General features: G+C 41.6%; 1 protein-coding gene and 1 pseudogene across 1 annotated transcript in view; both read left to right on the forward strand.

Moving 5' to 3' along the window:
• The window catches only part of PPP1R12B (protein phosphatase 1 regulatory subunit 12B), a 245,413-nt gene that overhangs the window by 88,896 nt on the left and 139,177 nt on the right, over positions 1–17,340 (forward strand). Inside the window, 7 exon segments of the mRNA XM_017896485.1 lie at positions 1,108–1,187; positions 2,174–2,310; positions 5,327–5,439; positions 8,888–8,897; positions 8,900–9,090; positions 11,785–11,867; positions 13,531–13,656. Of these exon segments, the coding sequence (XP_017751974.1) occupies positions 1,108–1,187; positions 2,174–2,310; positions 5,327–5,439; positions 8,888–8,897; positions 8,900–9,090; positions 11,785–11,867; positions 13,531–13,656 (740 nt within the window).
• Positions 9,443–10,654, forward strand: LOC108545064 (peptidyl-prolyl cis-trans isomerase FKBP8 pseudogene; annotated as a pseudogene).

A 17,340-nucleotide genomic window follows, 5' to 3' on the forward strand; every position in this document is an offset into this window, starting at 1 on the left:
CGCGCCCGGCTAGTTTTTTGTATTTTTAGTAGAGACGGGGTTTCACCGTGTTAGCCAGGATGGTCTCGATCTCCTGACCTCGTGATCCACCCGCCTCGGCCTCCCAAAGTGCTGGGATTACAGGCTTGAGCCACCGCGCCCGGCCAGGTTCTTGTAATTTTAGTTTTTACTTTTATTTTATTTATTTTGAGACGGAGTCTCACTCTGTTGGCCAGGCTGGAGTGCAGCGCACAGTCTCAGCTCACTGCAAGCTCCGCTTCCCGGGTTCACGCCATTCTCCTGCCTCAGCCTCCCTAGTAGCTGGGACTACAGGTGCCCGCCACCATGCCCGGCTAATTTTTTGTATTTTTAGTAGAAATGGGGTTTCACTGTGTTAGTCAGGATGGTCTTGATCTCCTGACCTCGTGATCCGCCAGCCTCAGCCCCACAAAGTGCTGGGATTACAGGTGTGAGCCACCGCACCAGGTGGTTCTTGGAATTTTAAAAACTTTTTCTGGAATAAGTTTAGACTCACACAGAAGTTGCAAAAATAGAGAGTTCCTGTGTATTCTCTACCTAGCATGGTAAGGTCTTTGAACATCAATAGTATTATTCATGAAATAATATTTCTACACCAGTGGGAATGGAACTTATCTTTGCCCTCTGCATAACTTTGAGTTCCAGGGATATAAATACATTTTGTCTAGAGCATGCATCTAAATAGCAGACCATTTTCTCTAAGGGCTTATTTCCCATTTGGTACCTGTGTTTTCTTTAGAAATATTGCCAACTTATTTCAGTATATGAATCATAAAGAATTCTTTCAGGTTCCTTTTGGCTTTTTATCCTTCAGAATCTAGACTTTTTTTGAAGATTGGGTTTGGATATTTGATAGGAGCAGTTTTATTGAAGTTCTTAACACCATGTCTTTTCTATTCTACCTTGGATGAGTTCTGTCATCTAAGGAGACCCAGCTGATATGTTTCTCTTTTTCTCGGGTTCCCCACTACCTCTTTGGTGTTGGTCCTATTTTCTTCAGAATGACAGTACCATTTTGGTTCTCAATACTGCTGATTTTTCACCAATAGTCAACTTCTTCCCTTTTCTCTCTGTTTTCTCCATTTCCAGCTTCGAAGTGAAAAGGAGACACGGAATAAACTCATTGAGTCAGACCTGAACAGCAAGATGCAGAGTGGGTTCTTTAAGAAGTAAGACATTTAGGCTTGAGTAGTGGGATGAGCTTTGCTCTGTGTCAGTGACATACTTCAGAATTTATAAAGTGAAGAAACTCTGTGTTTGTATTTAGCCAAATGATCTATAAACTTGTGGGAAAGTATGTGGAACAAGAGAGTGGCATTGATATGTGAGGGAGACACTTAGAAAGGTTGACTGTGTTTTATTTTTTTATTTTTTTATTTTTTTGAGACGGAGTCTCGCTCTGCCACCCAGGCTGGAGTGCAGTGGCCGGATCTCAGCTCACTGCAAGCTCCACCTCCCGGGTTTATGCCATTCTCCTGCCTCAGCCTCCCAAGTAGCTGGGACTACAGGCGCCCGCCTCGTCGCCCGGCTAGTTTTTTGTATTTTTTAGTAGAGACGGGGTTTCACCGTGTTAGCCAGGATGGTCTCGATCTCCTGACCTCGTGATCCACCCGTCTCCGCCTCCCAAAGTGCTGGGATTACAGGCTTGAGCCACCGCGCCCGGCCGACTGTGTTTTAAACTTCAGAATTAATTTAGACTGTGTGCAGCATTTCAGCATTTTAAAATCCTGGCTTAGGCATTCTTAGTCTCAACTTCTGCCTCTGCTTACTGTAAGTTTCATGAACTCAGAGACAATGAGACAATGTCTATTTTGTTTATGACTATACCAGTGCCTAGCATGATTCCTGGCATGTAATAAGTACTCAGTAAACATTTGTTAAATTATTTTTTTGAATATTTATCCACCGTCATCAAAATTCATAGCTCTCCTTTTTTCTGTGTGTTAAACAGGCCAGATTTCCTTGAGCCATACTCTGTAGTCAAATACTAAATCTTAGTCTGCAAAAATGAAGAGTTTGGAAGAACACACAGATGTAAAGAAGAATTTGAATGTGTTTCTGTTATTGCTTCCACATACAGGTTTATAGACTTGTTCCCTTTATTATACCTGATTATCACTTCTGAATTACACTCAAGTTGTCATCTTTAATTTAGCAAAGAGAAGATGCTCTATGAGGAGGAGACACCTAAGTCCCAAGAAATGGAAGAGAACAAAGAATCTAGTAGCTCCAGCTCAGAGGAGGAGGAAGGTGAAGATGAAGCTTCTGAGTCAGAAACTGAGAAGGAGGCAGGTAATGCAAAGTTGTTCATAGTAAAGACCCTCTATCTCCATAGTGTAAGGAGATTACTCGTTGTCGGAGAGCTAGCCAGGCCTCACAGGACTCCAAAAAGAGCTTGAAGTTTAATTTTCAAGGATAAGATATCAAATTGCCAGTGACCCCCTTATATAAAAACTGTGAGCTATGTTAGACTATATCTACCAATTCCTGTGTAGCCATAGGATAAGGTGCACAAAGAATTCTTAGGTGCATGCTGGGTACGGTGCCTCAGCACTTTGGGAGGCCAAACAGGGTGGCTTGCTTGAAGCCAAGAGTTCTAGACCAGCTTGGACAACATAGCAAGACCCTGTCTCTACAAAAAAATTTAAAAAGAAAAAAATAATTCTTATGTGAGGAATCCAATTCTCCTTACCCTGGGTTGGTAGATGGTATAGAAACCAAAATCCAAAAGTCAATATGCTGAGAGGCAGAGAAGATGAGATCTTGCAGAAGCTCTTAGGGTCAAACCAACTGGTGAATGATTTGCCTGATTTCCTAAACAGAATCCTAAAATCTTTTTTTCCCTCTCGTGAGTTGGGGAGTAAGGAAGGAAGAAAATCATATTTACCTTTATGGCTATTATTGATAATATATACCTCATATAGGGCTTCCTCTTTTTTTTTTTTTTGAGACAGAGTCTCGCTCTGTTGCCCAGGCTGGGGTGCAGTGGTATGATCTCAGATTACTGCAACCTCCGCCTCCCAGGCTTAAGTGATTCTCATGCCTCAGCCTCCCAGTAGCTGGGACTACAGGTGTACACCATCATGCATAGCTAATTTTAGTATTTTCAGTAGAGACAGGGTTTCACTGTGTTGGCCAGGCTGGTCTCAAACTGCCGATCTCAAGTGATCCGCCTGCCTTGGCCTCCCGAAGTGCTAGGATTACAGGCATGAGCCACCGCACCTGGCCCTAGAGCTTAAGTTTATTGTTTGACAAGACAGGAACCCCAACAGTGAGTGAGATGTTGAACATGGTCAGACCAACAAGCTGAAAAATAATCCACAAGTTTTGATTTATAGTCAGGCAAACACTGAGAAAAGAATAGTGTACCTGTGCCCCACATTCACTCTCATATTATCCCTCCAAACTGGAGTCCATGATAAGATGAAATGTTTCTGCTAGAGGGGAAAGAGTCACACATTATGTTTACAATGGAGTCTGTGTTTTCCTCTGAACTCTGCCATGGTTGGCCTACCTATAATATATATATATAATTTAACTTACTCTGTTGTCTGGGCACCAGCTCCTCATGAGGTCTGGCCTTGCTGATATGATTTCTCTCCATGATGGGAGAATACTACCCTTCTTCATGTCTTAGTCTCTGAGGCTCACTGAATGTCAGTCACCAAAAGGAAGTCAGAGAACCATCCAGTTCTACAGAGAAGAAAGGCACCAGCTAAGTTTACAGTATAGGAGTTGACTTTTTATTCATTGAGACTTGAACTTCTATTATTTATCATGCACAGTATGCTCTGGGAATGTTATTGTAGTACCTATCAGAATTTCTAAATGTGCATCTTTTTGATATTTTATTATTTATTGAGTACTTACGTGTTCTGGGCTTCAAATATTTGAAACAAATATCTGAACTTGCTCTATTCTAGATAGCTTTTGTTAGTTGCTAAGGTATGAGAAAAATGGGAGGGAGCTGCCTGAATGACTGTCATTGCTTTATGATTTGTACCCTTGCCTTAGATCTCTTGTTCTCTGTAGCCCGTCTTCACATTGCTATTGGCATAAACACCCACAGTACCCTTTTGATTATGCTACACCTCTGTTTAAACCTATGACCACCTCCCTCACTCTGTCTTTGCCTACAGAGTAAATAAACCGCAAGCCCCACAGTCTGGCCTTCAGGACTTTTCATAATCTAGCTCCAGCTGACCTTTCCAATGCTGTACATAGATAAGGACACATTTTGGCCAAGTTGGACTGCTTAATTTCCTCAAACATGCCCTGAGCTTTCCTGCTCCTGAACATTTGTACCATTTAAGCCTAAATTCATTTCAGGCCATTAATGCTCATTGAGTGATTTCTGTAGAAAACTATAGGATCTAGCAGGTTGAAAAAGTCTTTCTTTAGGTTTTTCTGGTATAGGAAGCTGAAAGGAAATGGGCCACCTCACTGTTCTTCTACCCCGTGATTGTTCTCTGTTTATGTGCCTACTTAACTCTGCTGTAGCACTCATCATTTTGGCTGGGAACTCTGGGTTCATTGTTGAACTCCCAGGTCTCAGCTCAATGCCTGGTACATAACAGGCATTCACATTCATTAAATGTTTTTTGTTGAATATATCTAGTCAGGGAATAGAAAGGTGTATACATGAATAAAATACATGTCACATGAGAGATATAAGTGTAGTCGATGGTATTCACTAGTAACAAACATTGTATCTAGTTCAGGGAATTACAATAAAACTTTACATTTGTAGAGTGCTTTTTACTTTGCACTACACTTAAACATTTTTCTTTAATCCTCACAGCCACACTCTGAGGTATATATTATTATCACTACTTTTTAGAATGGGAAATTGACACTGTAGGAGGTTAGGTGAGTTAGGTTTCACAACTGGCAAGTGGCGTGCCCAAGATCTGGACTTTGATCTGGGACTCCCCAGAGTAGTAGGGACCCAAGTGCCATATTGGAAATTATCTGCATAAGAAGTGAAGGGTAAAACTGTAGAAAAGGATGAGATCCCCGAAGGACAGATTATATATGGATTTTATATATGATATAATAACGTGGAGATAGTTTTCAGTTTTTATCTGAAAGTTAGAGTTGGAGCCTACCAAGATGGGAATAACGTGGAGTTTATTTTCTTCTGCCAACAGTTGCAAGAGATCTTATGTTAGTTTACATCCAAGCATTACAAGGCCTTAATAATCTGTTTTGATAATGGGCAAATCTTTTCAATTAGCAGAAAAGGACATAGACACAAAGATAAGATTTTTATACTAGTAGTTGTTAATTCTCTTGTTTTAAATAACAGGTAAAAAGCCGGAAACCTTTGTCAACCGTTCCAACTCTGAAAGCAAGAGTAGCATCACGGAGCAGATACCAGCACCAGCTCAGAATACCTTCTCTGCTTCTTCTGCTAGGAGGGTGAGTACTTTTTACTTAATTTAGGAATTACATTTTACCCTACTGCAGTAGCACACATCTAGAAAGGCCTTAAAGGTACATTCTTGCAAAATAATGAAAATACATTTTGCCTGTCATAATCTGCTCCCATAACAAAAAACACAGGCTGAGTGGCTTAAACAACAGAAATTTATTTCTCACAGTTCTGGAGGCTGGGAAGTCTCAGATCGAGGTACCAGCCAATTCAGTTCCTGGTGAGGGCCCTCTTTCTGACATAAATATAACCACCTTCTCGCTATGTCCTAACATGGCAGAGAGAAGGAGCTCTGGTATCTCTTTCTCTTCTTGTAAGGTAACCAGCCCTATCGGATTAGGGCCCCACCCTATTTTGTTGTTGTTGTTGTTGTTGTTGTTGTTGTTGTTGTTGTTGTTGTTGAGACGGAGTCTCGCTCTGTCACCCAGGCTGGAGTGCAGTAGCCGGATCTCAGCTCACTGCAAGCTCTGCCTCCCAGGTTTTACGCCATTCTCCTGCCTCAGCCTCCCAAGTAGCTGGGACTACAGGCGCCCGCCACCTCGCCCGGCTAGTTTTTTGCATTTTTTTAGTAGAGACGGGGTTTCACTGTGTTAGCCACGATGGTCTCGATCTCCTGACCTCGTGATCCGCCTCCCAAAGTGCTGGGATTACAGGCTTGAGCCACCGCACCCGGCCTTAGCCCCACCCTATTAACCTCATTTAACCTTCATCACTCCTCACAGAACCTTATCTCCAAATATAGTCACATTGGGAATTAGTGCTTCAATATATGAATTTTGGGAGGACACAAACATTCAACCCATAACATTGCCGCCCAAAATCTATAAGGTCATTACCAAACAAATTTGGCTACCATGTGTTAAGATAACATAAGATAGAGTAGTCCGAGGCCAAAGAGATTTTGTCATTTGCCTCTTTTCTTTGTATCTGAAGTTAAGATGCCTACATGTAAAGTGTGGACTGGGCTAGAAGATATCTAGCATCCAGTATTCATTGTTTTGATGATTATTCTCCTTTTTATGTTTCTCCTTTAAGACTTTCATGAGTAAAGTCTTTATACCTTATGATGAGTAGAGGGCAGACGTAGAAATAACTTGTTAAAATACCAGAGGCATCTCCTCCTGTAACTTTGTGCAGGCCTCTGAGAATCTGTAGGCTTCTAGTCAGTGAGACTGAGTTGAATGATGACCCTGTTCTACAAAGTATAAAAGTCGTTTTGAGGTTAAGAATTGATTTGAGTTCTTTGGAGTGAAGCTGTTGAAAAAGCTCTGTGGTTATATAGGTATGAACTTAATGATCTTCTTAGCACTTCATGAATTGGAAAGATAGGCTTGTGGTATTCTTGTAGAAATGAGAGAACAAAGGCCTGGCTACTTATTTATCCCTAGAAGCATCATTGTGAATAATTAAAGAGGTTTCCAATAAATGTAATCTCACTCATTATTCAGTCATTTAGGTGTACCTCATATACTGCCACTGCTTCTAAGGATGCCTAGACTTCCTACTTTTTTCAATAGAAAAATACTAAATTAGACAGGTACAGTGTCTCACACCTTTAATCTCAGCACTTTGGGAGGCCAAGGTGGGCAAATCACTTGAACCCAGGAGTTTGAGACCAGCTTGGGCAACGTGGGAAAACCGCATCTTTAAAAACAATAAAACAATTAGCCAGGCGTGGTGGCACACACCTGTAGTCCCAGCAACTTGGGACTGGGAGGCTAAGGTGGGAGGATCACTTGAGCCCGGGAGGTCAAGGCTGTAGTGAGCTGTGATTGTGCCATTGCATTCCAGCATGGGCAACAGAGTGAGACCCTGTCTCAAAAACAACAACGACAACAGCACCACCACCACCACACACACAAACACACACACACACACACACACACACACACACACACACACACACACACACAGAGATACTTATTCTACTTTGCTAAAATGATGCTGGGGAAGGCATTTTCCCCCTTAGAATCAGGGTAGCTTGTAAAAAGCTGACATTATTGAACCCCTAAAGCTAAAAGGAGTACATACATGTGTACATTCAGATGACTAATGAAAAGAGAAAATCTTACGTGAGTTGGAGATTAGTGATTAATATTTTTATTTATTTTCACTGTATCAGGCAGTAAAGGTAGCCTCATATTGGAAGAAAGGCCGAAGTCTTCTTGAAAAGGTCTTGGACCTCATGAAGGGTCTGTTAGCTTGTGTTCCAAAGACTGGTTGTACCGCTAACTGGTCCTTGGTCTAATGCTGATCTATGATGTTTCCCTAGTTTATGGCAAAATGAGATAATTAAGGACAATGTAAGCTTTCCATAAAGCTTTCTTTTCTGATATTAACATTTCATTTTAATGAAATGGTGGTGATGATGAGTTCAAAAGAAAACATCTTTCAGAATGTTATTTTCTTTTGGCAAAATTAAATTTGAAAGATAAAAGATAGCAACCCTTTGACCTCTAGTTTTGTGGGGATTTTTTGTTTTTTTTTGGGGGGGGGGCTGCTCAGTGAAATCTAAAGCTCTCTAAACTGCTGCTCTAGATCAAATAAATTTCCTTGAAATTAGCAGAATTTAAGTGGAGTGGCTTCTAGAATTTTTATCAATGTTAACTTAAATCACTTTATCATAGTACCTTAAAATGTACTTATAAATTAGCTTGTTCCTGGCTGGACATGGGCTCATGCCTGTAATCACAGCACTTTGAGAGGCTGAGGTGTGAGGATTGCTCGAGTTTAGGACTTCGAGACCAGCCTTGGCAACATAGGGAGACCTTGTCTCTACTAAAATTTAGAGAAAATTAACCGGGCATGGTGGTATATGCTGGTAGTCCCAGCTACTTGGTGGGCTGAGGTGGGAGGATCGCTTGAGCCCAGGTGGTCAAGGCTGCAGTGAGTTCTGATTAGGCCACTGCACTCCAGCCTGGGCGACAGAGTGAGACCCTACTTCAAAAAAATAAAAATAGAAGATAAATTAGCTGGTCTCATTTTTTCCAGTCTCCACATATTACAAGGAGGGATTAAGCTCATTATCGTCATTTTACAGGTGAGCATGTTGAGACCTAGAGAAGTAAAGTATCTTATTTTCAGTTCCACAGTGAGTTAGAAGAAGATACATTACTCGAATACAATCTCCTGGTGTTCCAGGTCAGTATTAATTGCACAAGGATAGCAAATGGTGTTTAATTTCTCATAACAACTCTGTCAGGTAGGAGCACTGTGTGAAGAATCCGAGGCTATTTTTGACTTAGGAAGAAAGAGCCTGGAGAGGTTATTAGTGTTTGCCGGGTGAGGGAGGGAACATTGGCAGAAAGACTGCCCTGTATTTGTTCTTAGCTACCTTATGTTGCCTTGCTGAACTTAGTTAAGTGTGGAAAAGGCAAATAGGCTGAAAAAGAATCATCAGAGCCTTTATTTTCATTTCTTTTGCTTCTCTCGTAGTTCTCTTCTGGCCTTTTAACAAGCCAGAAGAGCCCAAAGATGAATCTCCTTCTTCATGGAGATTGGGACTGAGAAAAACTGGCAGCCACAACATGCTGAGTGAGGTGGCCAATTCCAGGGAACCTCTAAGGGACCGAGGCTCTTCCATCTACCGTTCCTCTTCAAGCCCTCGGATTTCTGCTCTACTAGACAACAAAGATAAGGTGCAGTTTGGGAGGGTATGGGGGAATTCCAACGTAGTTTTTTTTTCCATGAAAATTCAATCTTAGGAACAAATGAAAATATTTTCTAGTCCTTAAGTTGATTTTGGAAATGCAAAGCCTTTAAAGGGAGACAGGCACACTGATAGTTTAATCAAGTAGCTATTTGCTTGCTATTATTTACTTGGCCAAAAAAAAAAAAAAAAACTTTAAAATAGCTTTTCCTTTTGGTTCGTTCAGTCTTCCTTGCCCCCTTACCTAAAGCAAAAAATGGATCAGAAACATAAAAATTTCAATATGGCGGAGGGGGGCACAGGACCCCAGGCAGGGATCCTGGAGCCAGAGGGCCAATTCCTATCCCCTCAGCAGCATGGCATTGTGTGCTGAACCCTCTGAGCCCTCTGCCCCCGCCTCCTGCCAGGGTCCCACTGCTCGAGGACTTCGAGGTGCTGGATGGGGTTGAGAATGCAGAGGGCAAGGAGGAAGAGGAGGAGGAAGATGACCTTAGAGAACTGCCACTGCTGGAGGACATGGGACAGCCTCTGGTGGAAGAGACTGAACAGCCTGGGACCTTGGCCCGAGAGTTCCTCATTGCCATTGAGCCTGAGCCTGCCCCGTCCCCGGCCCCAGAAGAGTGGCCAGACATAACTAGCTGTTGAGGAAGAAGACGCTTGTCCCAGGGCTGCCGGGTTTGAGCCGCCCAGTCAAGGGCCAGGTGGTCACCGTGCATTTGCAGACATCACAAGAGAATGGCATGTGGGTGCAGGAGGAGCCAGAGCTGGTGTTCACCCTGAGCGTCTGTCAGGTCATCCAGGCCGTGGATCTCAGTGTCTAACTCATGGACGTGGGGGAGACAGCCATGGTCACTACTGACTGCATGTACTGCTACAGCCCCCAGGACAGGAGCCCATACATCCCCCGCACGCGGCCCTGTGCCTGGAGGTGACCCCGAAGATGGCCGTGGACTGGCCTGACCTGGAGGTGCTGGAGGTGCTCATTAGGGAGGAGGCGTGGCCTTGCCCAACCGGAAGTGGGAAGACCTTTGCGCTGGCCACCAACTCCTATGACCTTTGCATCAAGACCGTCAAGCCTCCAGCGCCAAAGTGGACAGTGATCCGTTCCGAGAGGAAGGGAGCAGCCTCCCCTGCAGTTGAGGGTGAGGTGTCTGAACAACCTGGTGGCCTCACAGGTGAGGCTCGACCACTACTGCACAGCCCTGCGCTCCTGCAACCTTGTTGGAGCACCATCTGGACAACATCAAGGCTGTCTTCCACAAGGGCAAGATACTGCCCCAGCAGGGTGAGTACAGTGAGGCCATCCCTATCCTGAGGGCGGTCCTGAAGCTGGAACCTTCCAACAAGACTATCCACGCAGAGCTCTAGAAGCTGGTGAAGAAGCACGTGGCACAGCGGAGCATGGAGACCACTCTGTACCAGAAAATGCTGGGCAACCCCAGCCGTGCCCCAGCAAGGGTGCCTGGTCCAGCCCATGGAAGTGGCTATTTGGGGCAACTGCTGTTGCCTTGGGGGGTGTGGCACTTTCTGTGGTAATTCCTGCCAGGAACTGACCGCCCAGGTGGCCACCACCCCATCTGCTCACCATGGACCCTGCCCTGCGCTCCCTAACTCCCCCAGGCTCCCTGTCCACTGCCCTCCCTGGTCCAGCCGCCTCTTCCAAGTTGGAGGCAGCAAGGATTGGGGGTTGTGCAGCCCAGCCAGTAGGAGGGACTGAGGTCCTCTAGGAAGAATGCTCAGAGCAAGGGGGCCCTCATTCCTTCAGACCCAGTTTTCCCCCAACTCCCCTTCTCCCGCTGGGCTAGGTCTCCGCTGGGGCCGGCCTCAACTTCTCCTCAACAGGCTTGGGGGCAGCCCCTGCTGCCTTGCCTGCCCCACGCTGTCTAGGCTGCTTTCCCGCCACAGTGAAATAAAGCCTCCTACCCTGCAAAAAAAAAAAAGGAAATTCAGGATGGCCTAAGAGGTTCTCTGGGCTTTGAATCCAAATTAAGCTCAGGAAAATTAGTACTTGGAAAAATAATTTTTAACTTGTCATTCATTCATTAATATAGTTAGGCTAACTTCACAAATAGTTTGTATATTCATTCAAGATTAGTAAATTTTTATTTTCTTCACTCTTTAGTTCCAGATTTTATAGGACTCTCTTAGTGCTTTTCTCTGGGGTCACATCTTCCTTTTAATCACAGTCCTCTTGCTTTATATCTCTGGAGACTACTCAAAGAGGTGAGGCATATTGGTTGGATTAACTCTGCAGCATACTATTGTACATATTCCTAAGGAAGCTGTATTTCAAGGAAAAGATGTACTGGGGACTATTGGGGACTACATAAATCTTATTTCATCAAGAATATTAGAGTGGAGCTTTCTGTTTGTGGCTTTTCAAAGGCTCTCCTCCTCTCTTGGCAGAGGTGCTGCTTTGTATAATTTGTGCTGCTGTTTTCTTTATTTGCTCATCCTGACTTTCCCATGAGAATTATTTCCCTTCATACTGTTTTTTAATGGAAGAAAGTTAGGAGTAAGCTTTTGAAAGCTAACCTTTTGTAAATACCACTCAAAATAGAATTACTGTTGGATCCAGAAATAAGATTATATAGGTATATTAAGTTCTGCTTTTTTACTCAAAATGTTTTACGCTATGCCAGTATTGTACCTTTCTTGTGCTTTACTTCTTTTTATTTTACAGGAGAGAGAAAACAAAAGCTATATTAGTTCACTAGCACCCCGGAAGCTCAACAGCACAAGTGATATTGAAGAAAAGGAGAACAGGTAATCCTAAAACCAGCCAAAAGATGGTCCTCATCCTCTTAGGTCTGCTGGACATAGTCATCTCCTGGGCATTACTCTTCTGCATTTTTCCCTCCGATTTCCTTACCACATTATGAATTGTTTGTTCCTTCTGCTTAGAACACCCCTCAACTCTTATATCCTTGCTTTGCTAGTTCTTTATTCTTCAAATTCTAACTCCAGCTTAGACATTACCTTCTTTAGGAAGTCTTCCCTGATTTTTCCACACATGCATTAGTTTTAGCCCACCAGCAGGCTCTGTAAAGGTAGGGTCTGTGTCTGTCTGGTTTCTCAAGGACCCCTAGTTCCTAACACAGTGCCTAACACATAGTGAACACTAAAATAATGTTATTTAATTAAATTGACCAACTTCTAATTTGTCAGAAGGTAAAATTAAAGTCTTCCTAATTAGTTAAATATAGGGATTTTGAAGTATTGCTGCATCTCGGGGCAAAATGTGATCTCAAACCTTAGCAGCATTGGCATCACCTGGGTACATTTTATTTTTATTTAAAAAAATTTTTTTTAATAGAAGCAGGGTTTTGCTATGTTTCCCAGGGTGGTCTCAAACTCCAGGCCTCGAGTGGTCCTCCTGACTTGCCCTTCCAAAGCACTGGGATTGTAGGTGTGAGCCACTGCTCCTGGCCTGGGTTCATGTTAGGACTCCAGAATCTCAGGCCCTACTCCAGATGTACTGAATTAGAATCTGCATTCTAATGAAATTCCCTAGGTGATTCAAATATTAATACACATTAAAGTTTGAAAAGGATTGTGCTAGAGAATCTTGTGAAGCATGGAAACCCATAGGTTTTGCAACAAAGACCCTGAGTTATCAATTGTGGATCAAAAATCCTAGTACAGCATTTTCCTTGATACTTTTTCATTTATAATGCTATAAGAGGCTTCCAGCAAGTCTTCCTTCCCCTTCCCCTTCTGTAATAACCTTTTTTTTTATCAGTAACTTCTTCATCTTCCCCCATCATTTCCTTCTCTGCTTAACTTAAAAGCCACCTACTACTAAGTCTGATTGCAACACACTTTTTTCTTTCTTTTTTTTTTTTTTTGAGACAGAATCTCACTCTGTCGCCCAGGCTGGAGTGCAGTGGCACGATCTTGTCTTGGCTAATTGTTGCCTCTGCCTCCTGGGTTCAAGCGATTCTTGTGCCTCAGCCTCTTGAGTACAGGCATGTGCCACCATGCCCGGCTAATTTTTTTGTATTTTTAGTAGAGATGGGGTTTCGCCATGTTGGCCAGGCTGGTCTTGAACTCCTGACCTCAGGTGATCTGCCTGCCTTGGCTTCCCAAAGTGCTGGAATTATAGATGTGAGTCACTATGCCCAGCCGTAAAGCAGTTTTTAAGTGAGGATCAAAAGTGACTTCTTATTACAAAAGAGTTAGAGACCTTTAACATGAGGAATTTGGTATCTGGTGAAATTAATTGATTCAAAGTTGATAAAAGAAAGCAGGCAGTAATACTTCTCTTCTGTACAGAAAACAGGTATATAAAACAGAATCACCTGAAGAATGTGTCTATTAGCCATGTTATAGTTTGCCTGTTTGGCTCTTCTCTCTCTGTTTGCATTGTATCATGGACAAAAACTGGTGGTAGGAATCAGTGTTTTGTTTTCCTTTCATGCTTCTACAGGGAATCAGCTGTTAATCTAGTGAGGAGTGGCTCCTATACCCGGCAGCTATGGAGGGATGAAGCAAAGGGAAATGAAACCCCACAGACAATTGCCCCCTCCACCTATGTATCAACCTACTTGAAAAGGTACCAGGCTCAAAGGGGGTGGGAGATGTTCCTTTCACTCTAGCCATGGGAATATGGGTAATGATTGCATGCCTTTTTATGTCCAATTAACACCACAGAAATGAATCAAAATGAATTACTTTCAGGTTTCTTAGAATTAACATCTTGAATAATTTAAAATTAAAATTAATTTATTCTCTTAATAATTGAATTAAAGTAAGCTAATTTCAGATTCTCACTACTGGCTTCATACTTCATCCTCTCCATTCTATTAAAATTTTCAGTCAGAAGTGGCTTTCAGTAATGTCTGGGCAAGACTGAATTTAAGTTATCCTTGTCCAGTAGCTGGTTCTCCTTATTCTGAAACAGAGTAGTTCTCATCCCATGTGCTATTTTTGGGGGGAGAAAGGGAGGGATACTATAAAGTGGGGAAGGGTGGGAAATGGGGACAGTTTTCTATTGCATTAAAGAAGTTTCATACTGAAGCCTGTTAATTTAGGGACTTGAGTTGTTTTTTTTCTTATGACTTTAATGGCCCTCAGATCCATCAAGATGTGAAACTCGCAAGTTTGGTGCAGAGAAGGTACATGGGTTTCCTTCTTTTCTCATCTGTGTTCCCTTTCTGCAATTATTTTCTTTGCCACATACTAGCCAGCAAACCAAGCACCTTTGCCAGAGCCATTAAGCTACAAAAATACTTAATATTTTAATTTGAACTTTGCTGCTAATGTGGAAGAATCTGTTTTTTATTGCTTACTTTGAATTCTTTCTTCACTTCCACTTAACCCCTCCCACTGTCTCCTCACACCATAGCCTTCATCACTGGGTTTTTTTAGGTGATTGGTTGGCCACCTTAGAAACAGACCCTGACCATAGACTAGATGAGCACATTAACTCTTCGGAATCAACACTTATTTCCACTTGACAGAAAAACTTGTCAACTAGTTATTGTTGAAACATGGGAAATAGCTAGAAAACAGTCATTGTTGCCTTTTAATGTTCTTCAGTTCTGTAGATACATTCTATAAGAAAGGGCTCAACTTTGGAAGTATGAAAGTTTGATGGACTCACTGATGCTTTATTACACAAAAGAGGTGTTTCTTGCTCTATGAGGCTATCACCTATTTGTCTTAATGGCTAAGGCCTTGGTCTTCCTGGATGCATTATTATTCCTTATAGTTGAATCCAAGATCAAGAAAACTTTTCTGAGAAAATAATGTTCTAGATCAAGGGAAGGGAGAAAGCTGCCATTTAATTTCCAGGCATGGAGTTATTTGGTGGTGAGGTTGTTGATTTTTGTGATCCAAATAATCAGCAAATGGGTTGAGAGGTATTTGGTTTGATAGATGTGGTTTGGCAAAGTTATGGTGAACAGTGAAGGGACAGGCTGCCTCTATTTAGGATCAAAAGCATGCTTAATAATGTGAGCACTTTTCGAGGAAAAGATGTACAACTTGCTCCATATCTTGAATTTCCAAAGCTCTTCTCCTGTAACCCTAAAGCATTTTTTGATTTTATAAAAGCCTATCTTATGATTTTTAAAAGGAAAGAATCTTATGCCATCACCATTTAAAAAAGCAAGTGAAAGGAGAAATTTGTCATTTCCCAGCTATGCCAAACCTTCATATACATTCCATTTTCTAGTTCATCTCTTGTGTATAGGCAGAAATTCCATTCATATAGCCTGTATTAAAATACCTCTTTTCCAAGGAAGGCTTTATAGCTTTTTTTTTTTGGTTATCTCCTCAAGTGTCTCATTTCTATTATAGTCAAGAAGTATTTTTGAAATTTGAACCCAAATAATTTTTTCCTGCAATTGAAATGGTTCTTACCTGTCTTCAATTGAAACAAATGAAAGTTGCCCTTTATTGCTCATACAGTATTACTTTCTAGACTTAAAAGTTTAAATCCTCCCAGAAGCAATTTTGCTTTAGGCTGAATAACTGCAGTTCTCAAAGTCACTTTTTTTCACAGAGCTTCTTTACCCTTTTCCACTTTTAAATTTTAAATCTCTGCTCCACAACCTCTCCAAATTCTCTGGTCTTACTTTTGCTTTTGCAGTGCTAATTCTGTATCAGGTAGACATTTGGGGTTGCATGATTATTTGCGTTGAGTTTGTTGGGAATTTTTTTTTCTAATAAAATTATCCTATTTCCTATTATTCCCTTTCTTAGCCTCTTCTCTTATCATATATTCTACTTTCCTGCTTTCCCTCATTCAGTATCATCTCTCTTCCTCCATGTTCCTTCACTCTTTTGGATGATTGACCAAAAAGACCATCCTTCAAAGAGTGATGATTCCTTCATTCTTTTGGATGATTGCCTGCTTGCTGCCAGTGACTCAGCTCTAACTGGAGTTGATCACTTCACTTCCCAGTTGTCATACCCTTTCTTTGGTCTATATTCATTTCAAGTGCACAATCTGGGTGGGAAGGTGGTTCTGGGAAATGGTGTGTGAGCAGCATGTCCTGAAGAAAGTGACTGTGTGCTGTTTTGCAGTGCTTCATTTGGTAGAAGTAGTGACCCCACAAGTCCCTACATTTCAGCCAATCGCAATTCATCTCCTGCTACCTCACCCATTACCATTGGTTCATCTACCTCTCGGGGCAGCCAGTGGCAACCTGCCTCTTCTTGCCCTGCACCAATCAGTGCAAACACTACTGCATCTGTACATCATGGCAGGTAAGGCTTCTTGGAGCCATTTGAGTTGCATTCATCAAAGTTAATGGCTCTGAAAACAGATATGAAATTTGAACCAAAGAGACTTTGTCACTCTAAAAGCAAGTTAGAATTCCTGAGAAAATGTCTGAATTTAATGAAGATGCTTTTGCTTTGACTTGTATTAACCAGTCAACAGTTGCATACTAAATAATCAAAGGGTATGTATAATTGTACTTGGTGTTTGGACATCAGCTTAATATGACTGATTTCATCTCTCAACAACCTTACCAGTTGTGATTACAATGTAAGGGTCATACTATTGTGCTAAATTAAATATTGAAAATATTTTCATATTTTACTTTTATTAATTTCCAGTAATTATAATAGGAATCTCTTGTATTTAGTCTTTTAAATGGCATGCAAACCCAAATCAGAAAGAACACTAACTCATTTTCCAAAAGCCTATGATAGCCTTCTGAAAACTCCCAGCCAACAAGAGTATTTTGCTGGAAACATTGTGAGAAGGGACAGATTTGTGTTTGTCTAAACTGTGTTCTGGGGGCAGTATCTTCTTGGTTTCTAGTTCATCTAAGGGATAGCATGGTAGAGTGTTATTGTGAAAGTACATTAGGACTTTAGCTGTAATTTTAACTGTGGCTTTTAATCCTTTATGTGTGGTGGCAAAGGGTCTCTTTTTTTGGGTCTATGTCTGCAACTGACAAAGAAAATGAAAAAAATCTTAATGATGGTGTTGTTGCAGGAACGCCAATGATGGTGCTTGATTGATATTTGTCAGTTTACTAGATTTCTTTCCCTAAAATAAGTGGTGATCATTAATTCAGCCAGGAGGTAAGGGTTTATGATGGATTATTAATAATAATACTGTGTAATTATGGGTAAATTTATTAGGTCCTTATAATAATCCATTTGTATAGACATGTTAACTATTATCACCATAGATGAAGAAACAAACATAGAGAGGTTATTATTACTATATTATATTACTATATATATATATATATATATTTTTTTTTTTTTTTTGATA

This window comes from Rhinopithecus bieti, unplaced genomic scaffold (assembly GCF_001698545.2).
Source record: "Rhinopithecus bieti isolate Rb0 unplaced genomic scaffold, ASM169854v2 scaffold_24392, whole genome shotgun sequence".
Taxonomy (NCBI): domain Eukaryota; kingdom Metazoa; phylum Chordata; class Mammalia; order Primates; family Cercopithecidae; genus Rhinopithecus; species Rhinopithecus bieti.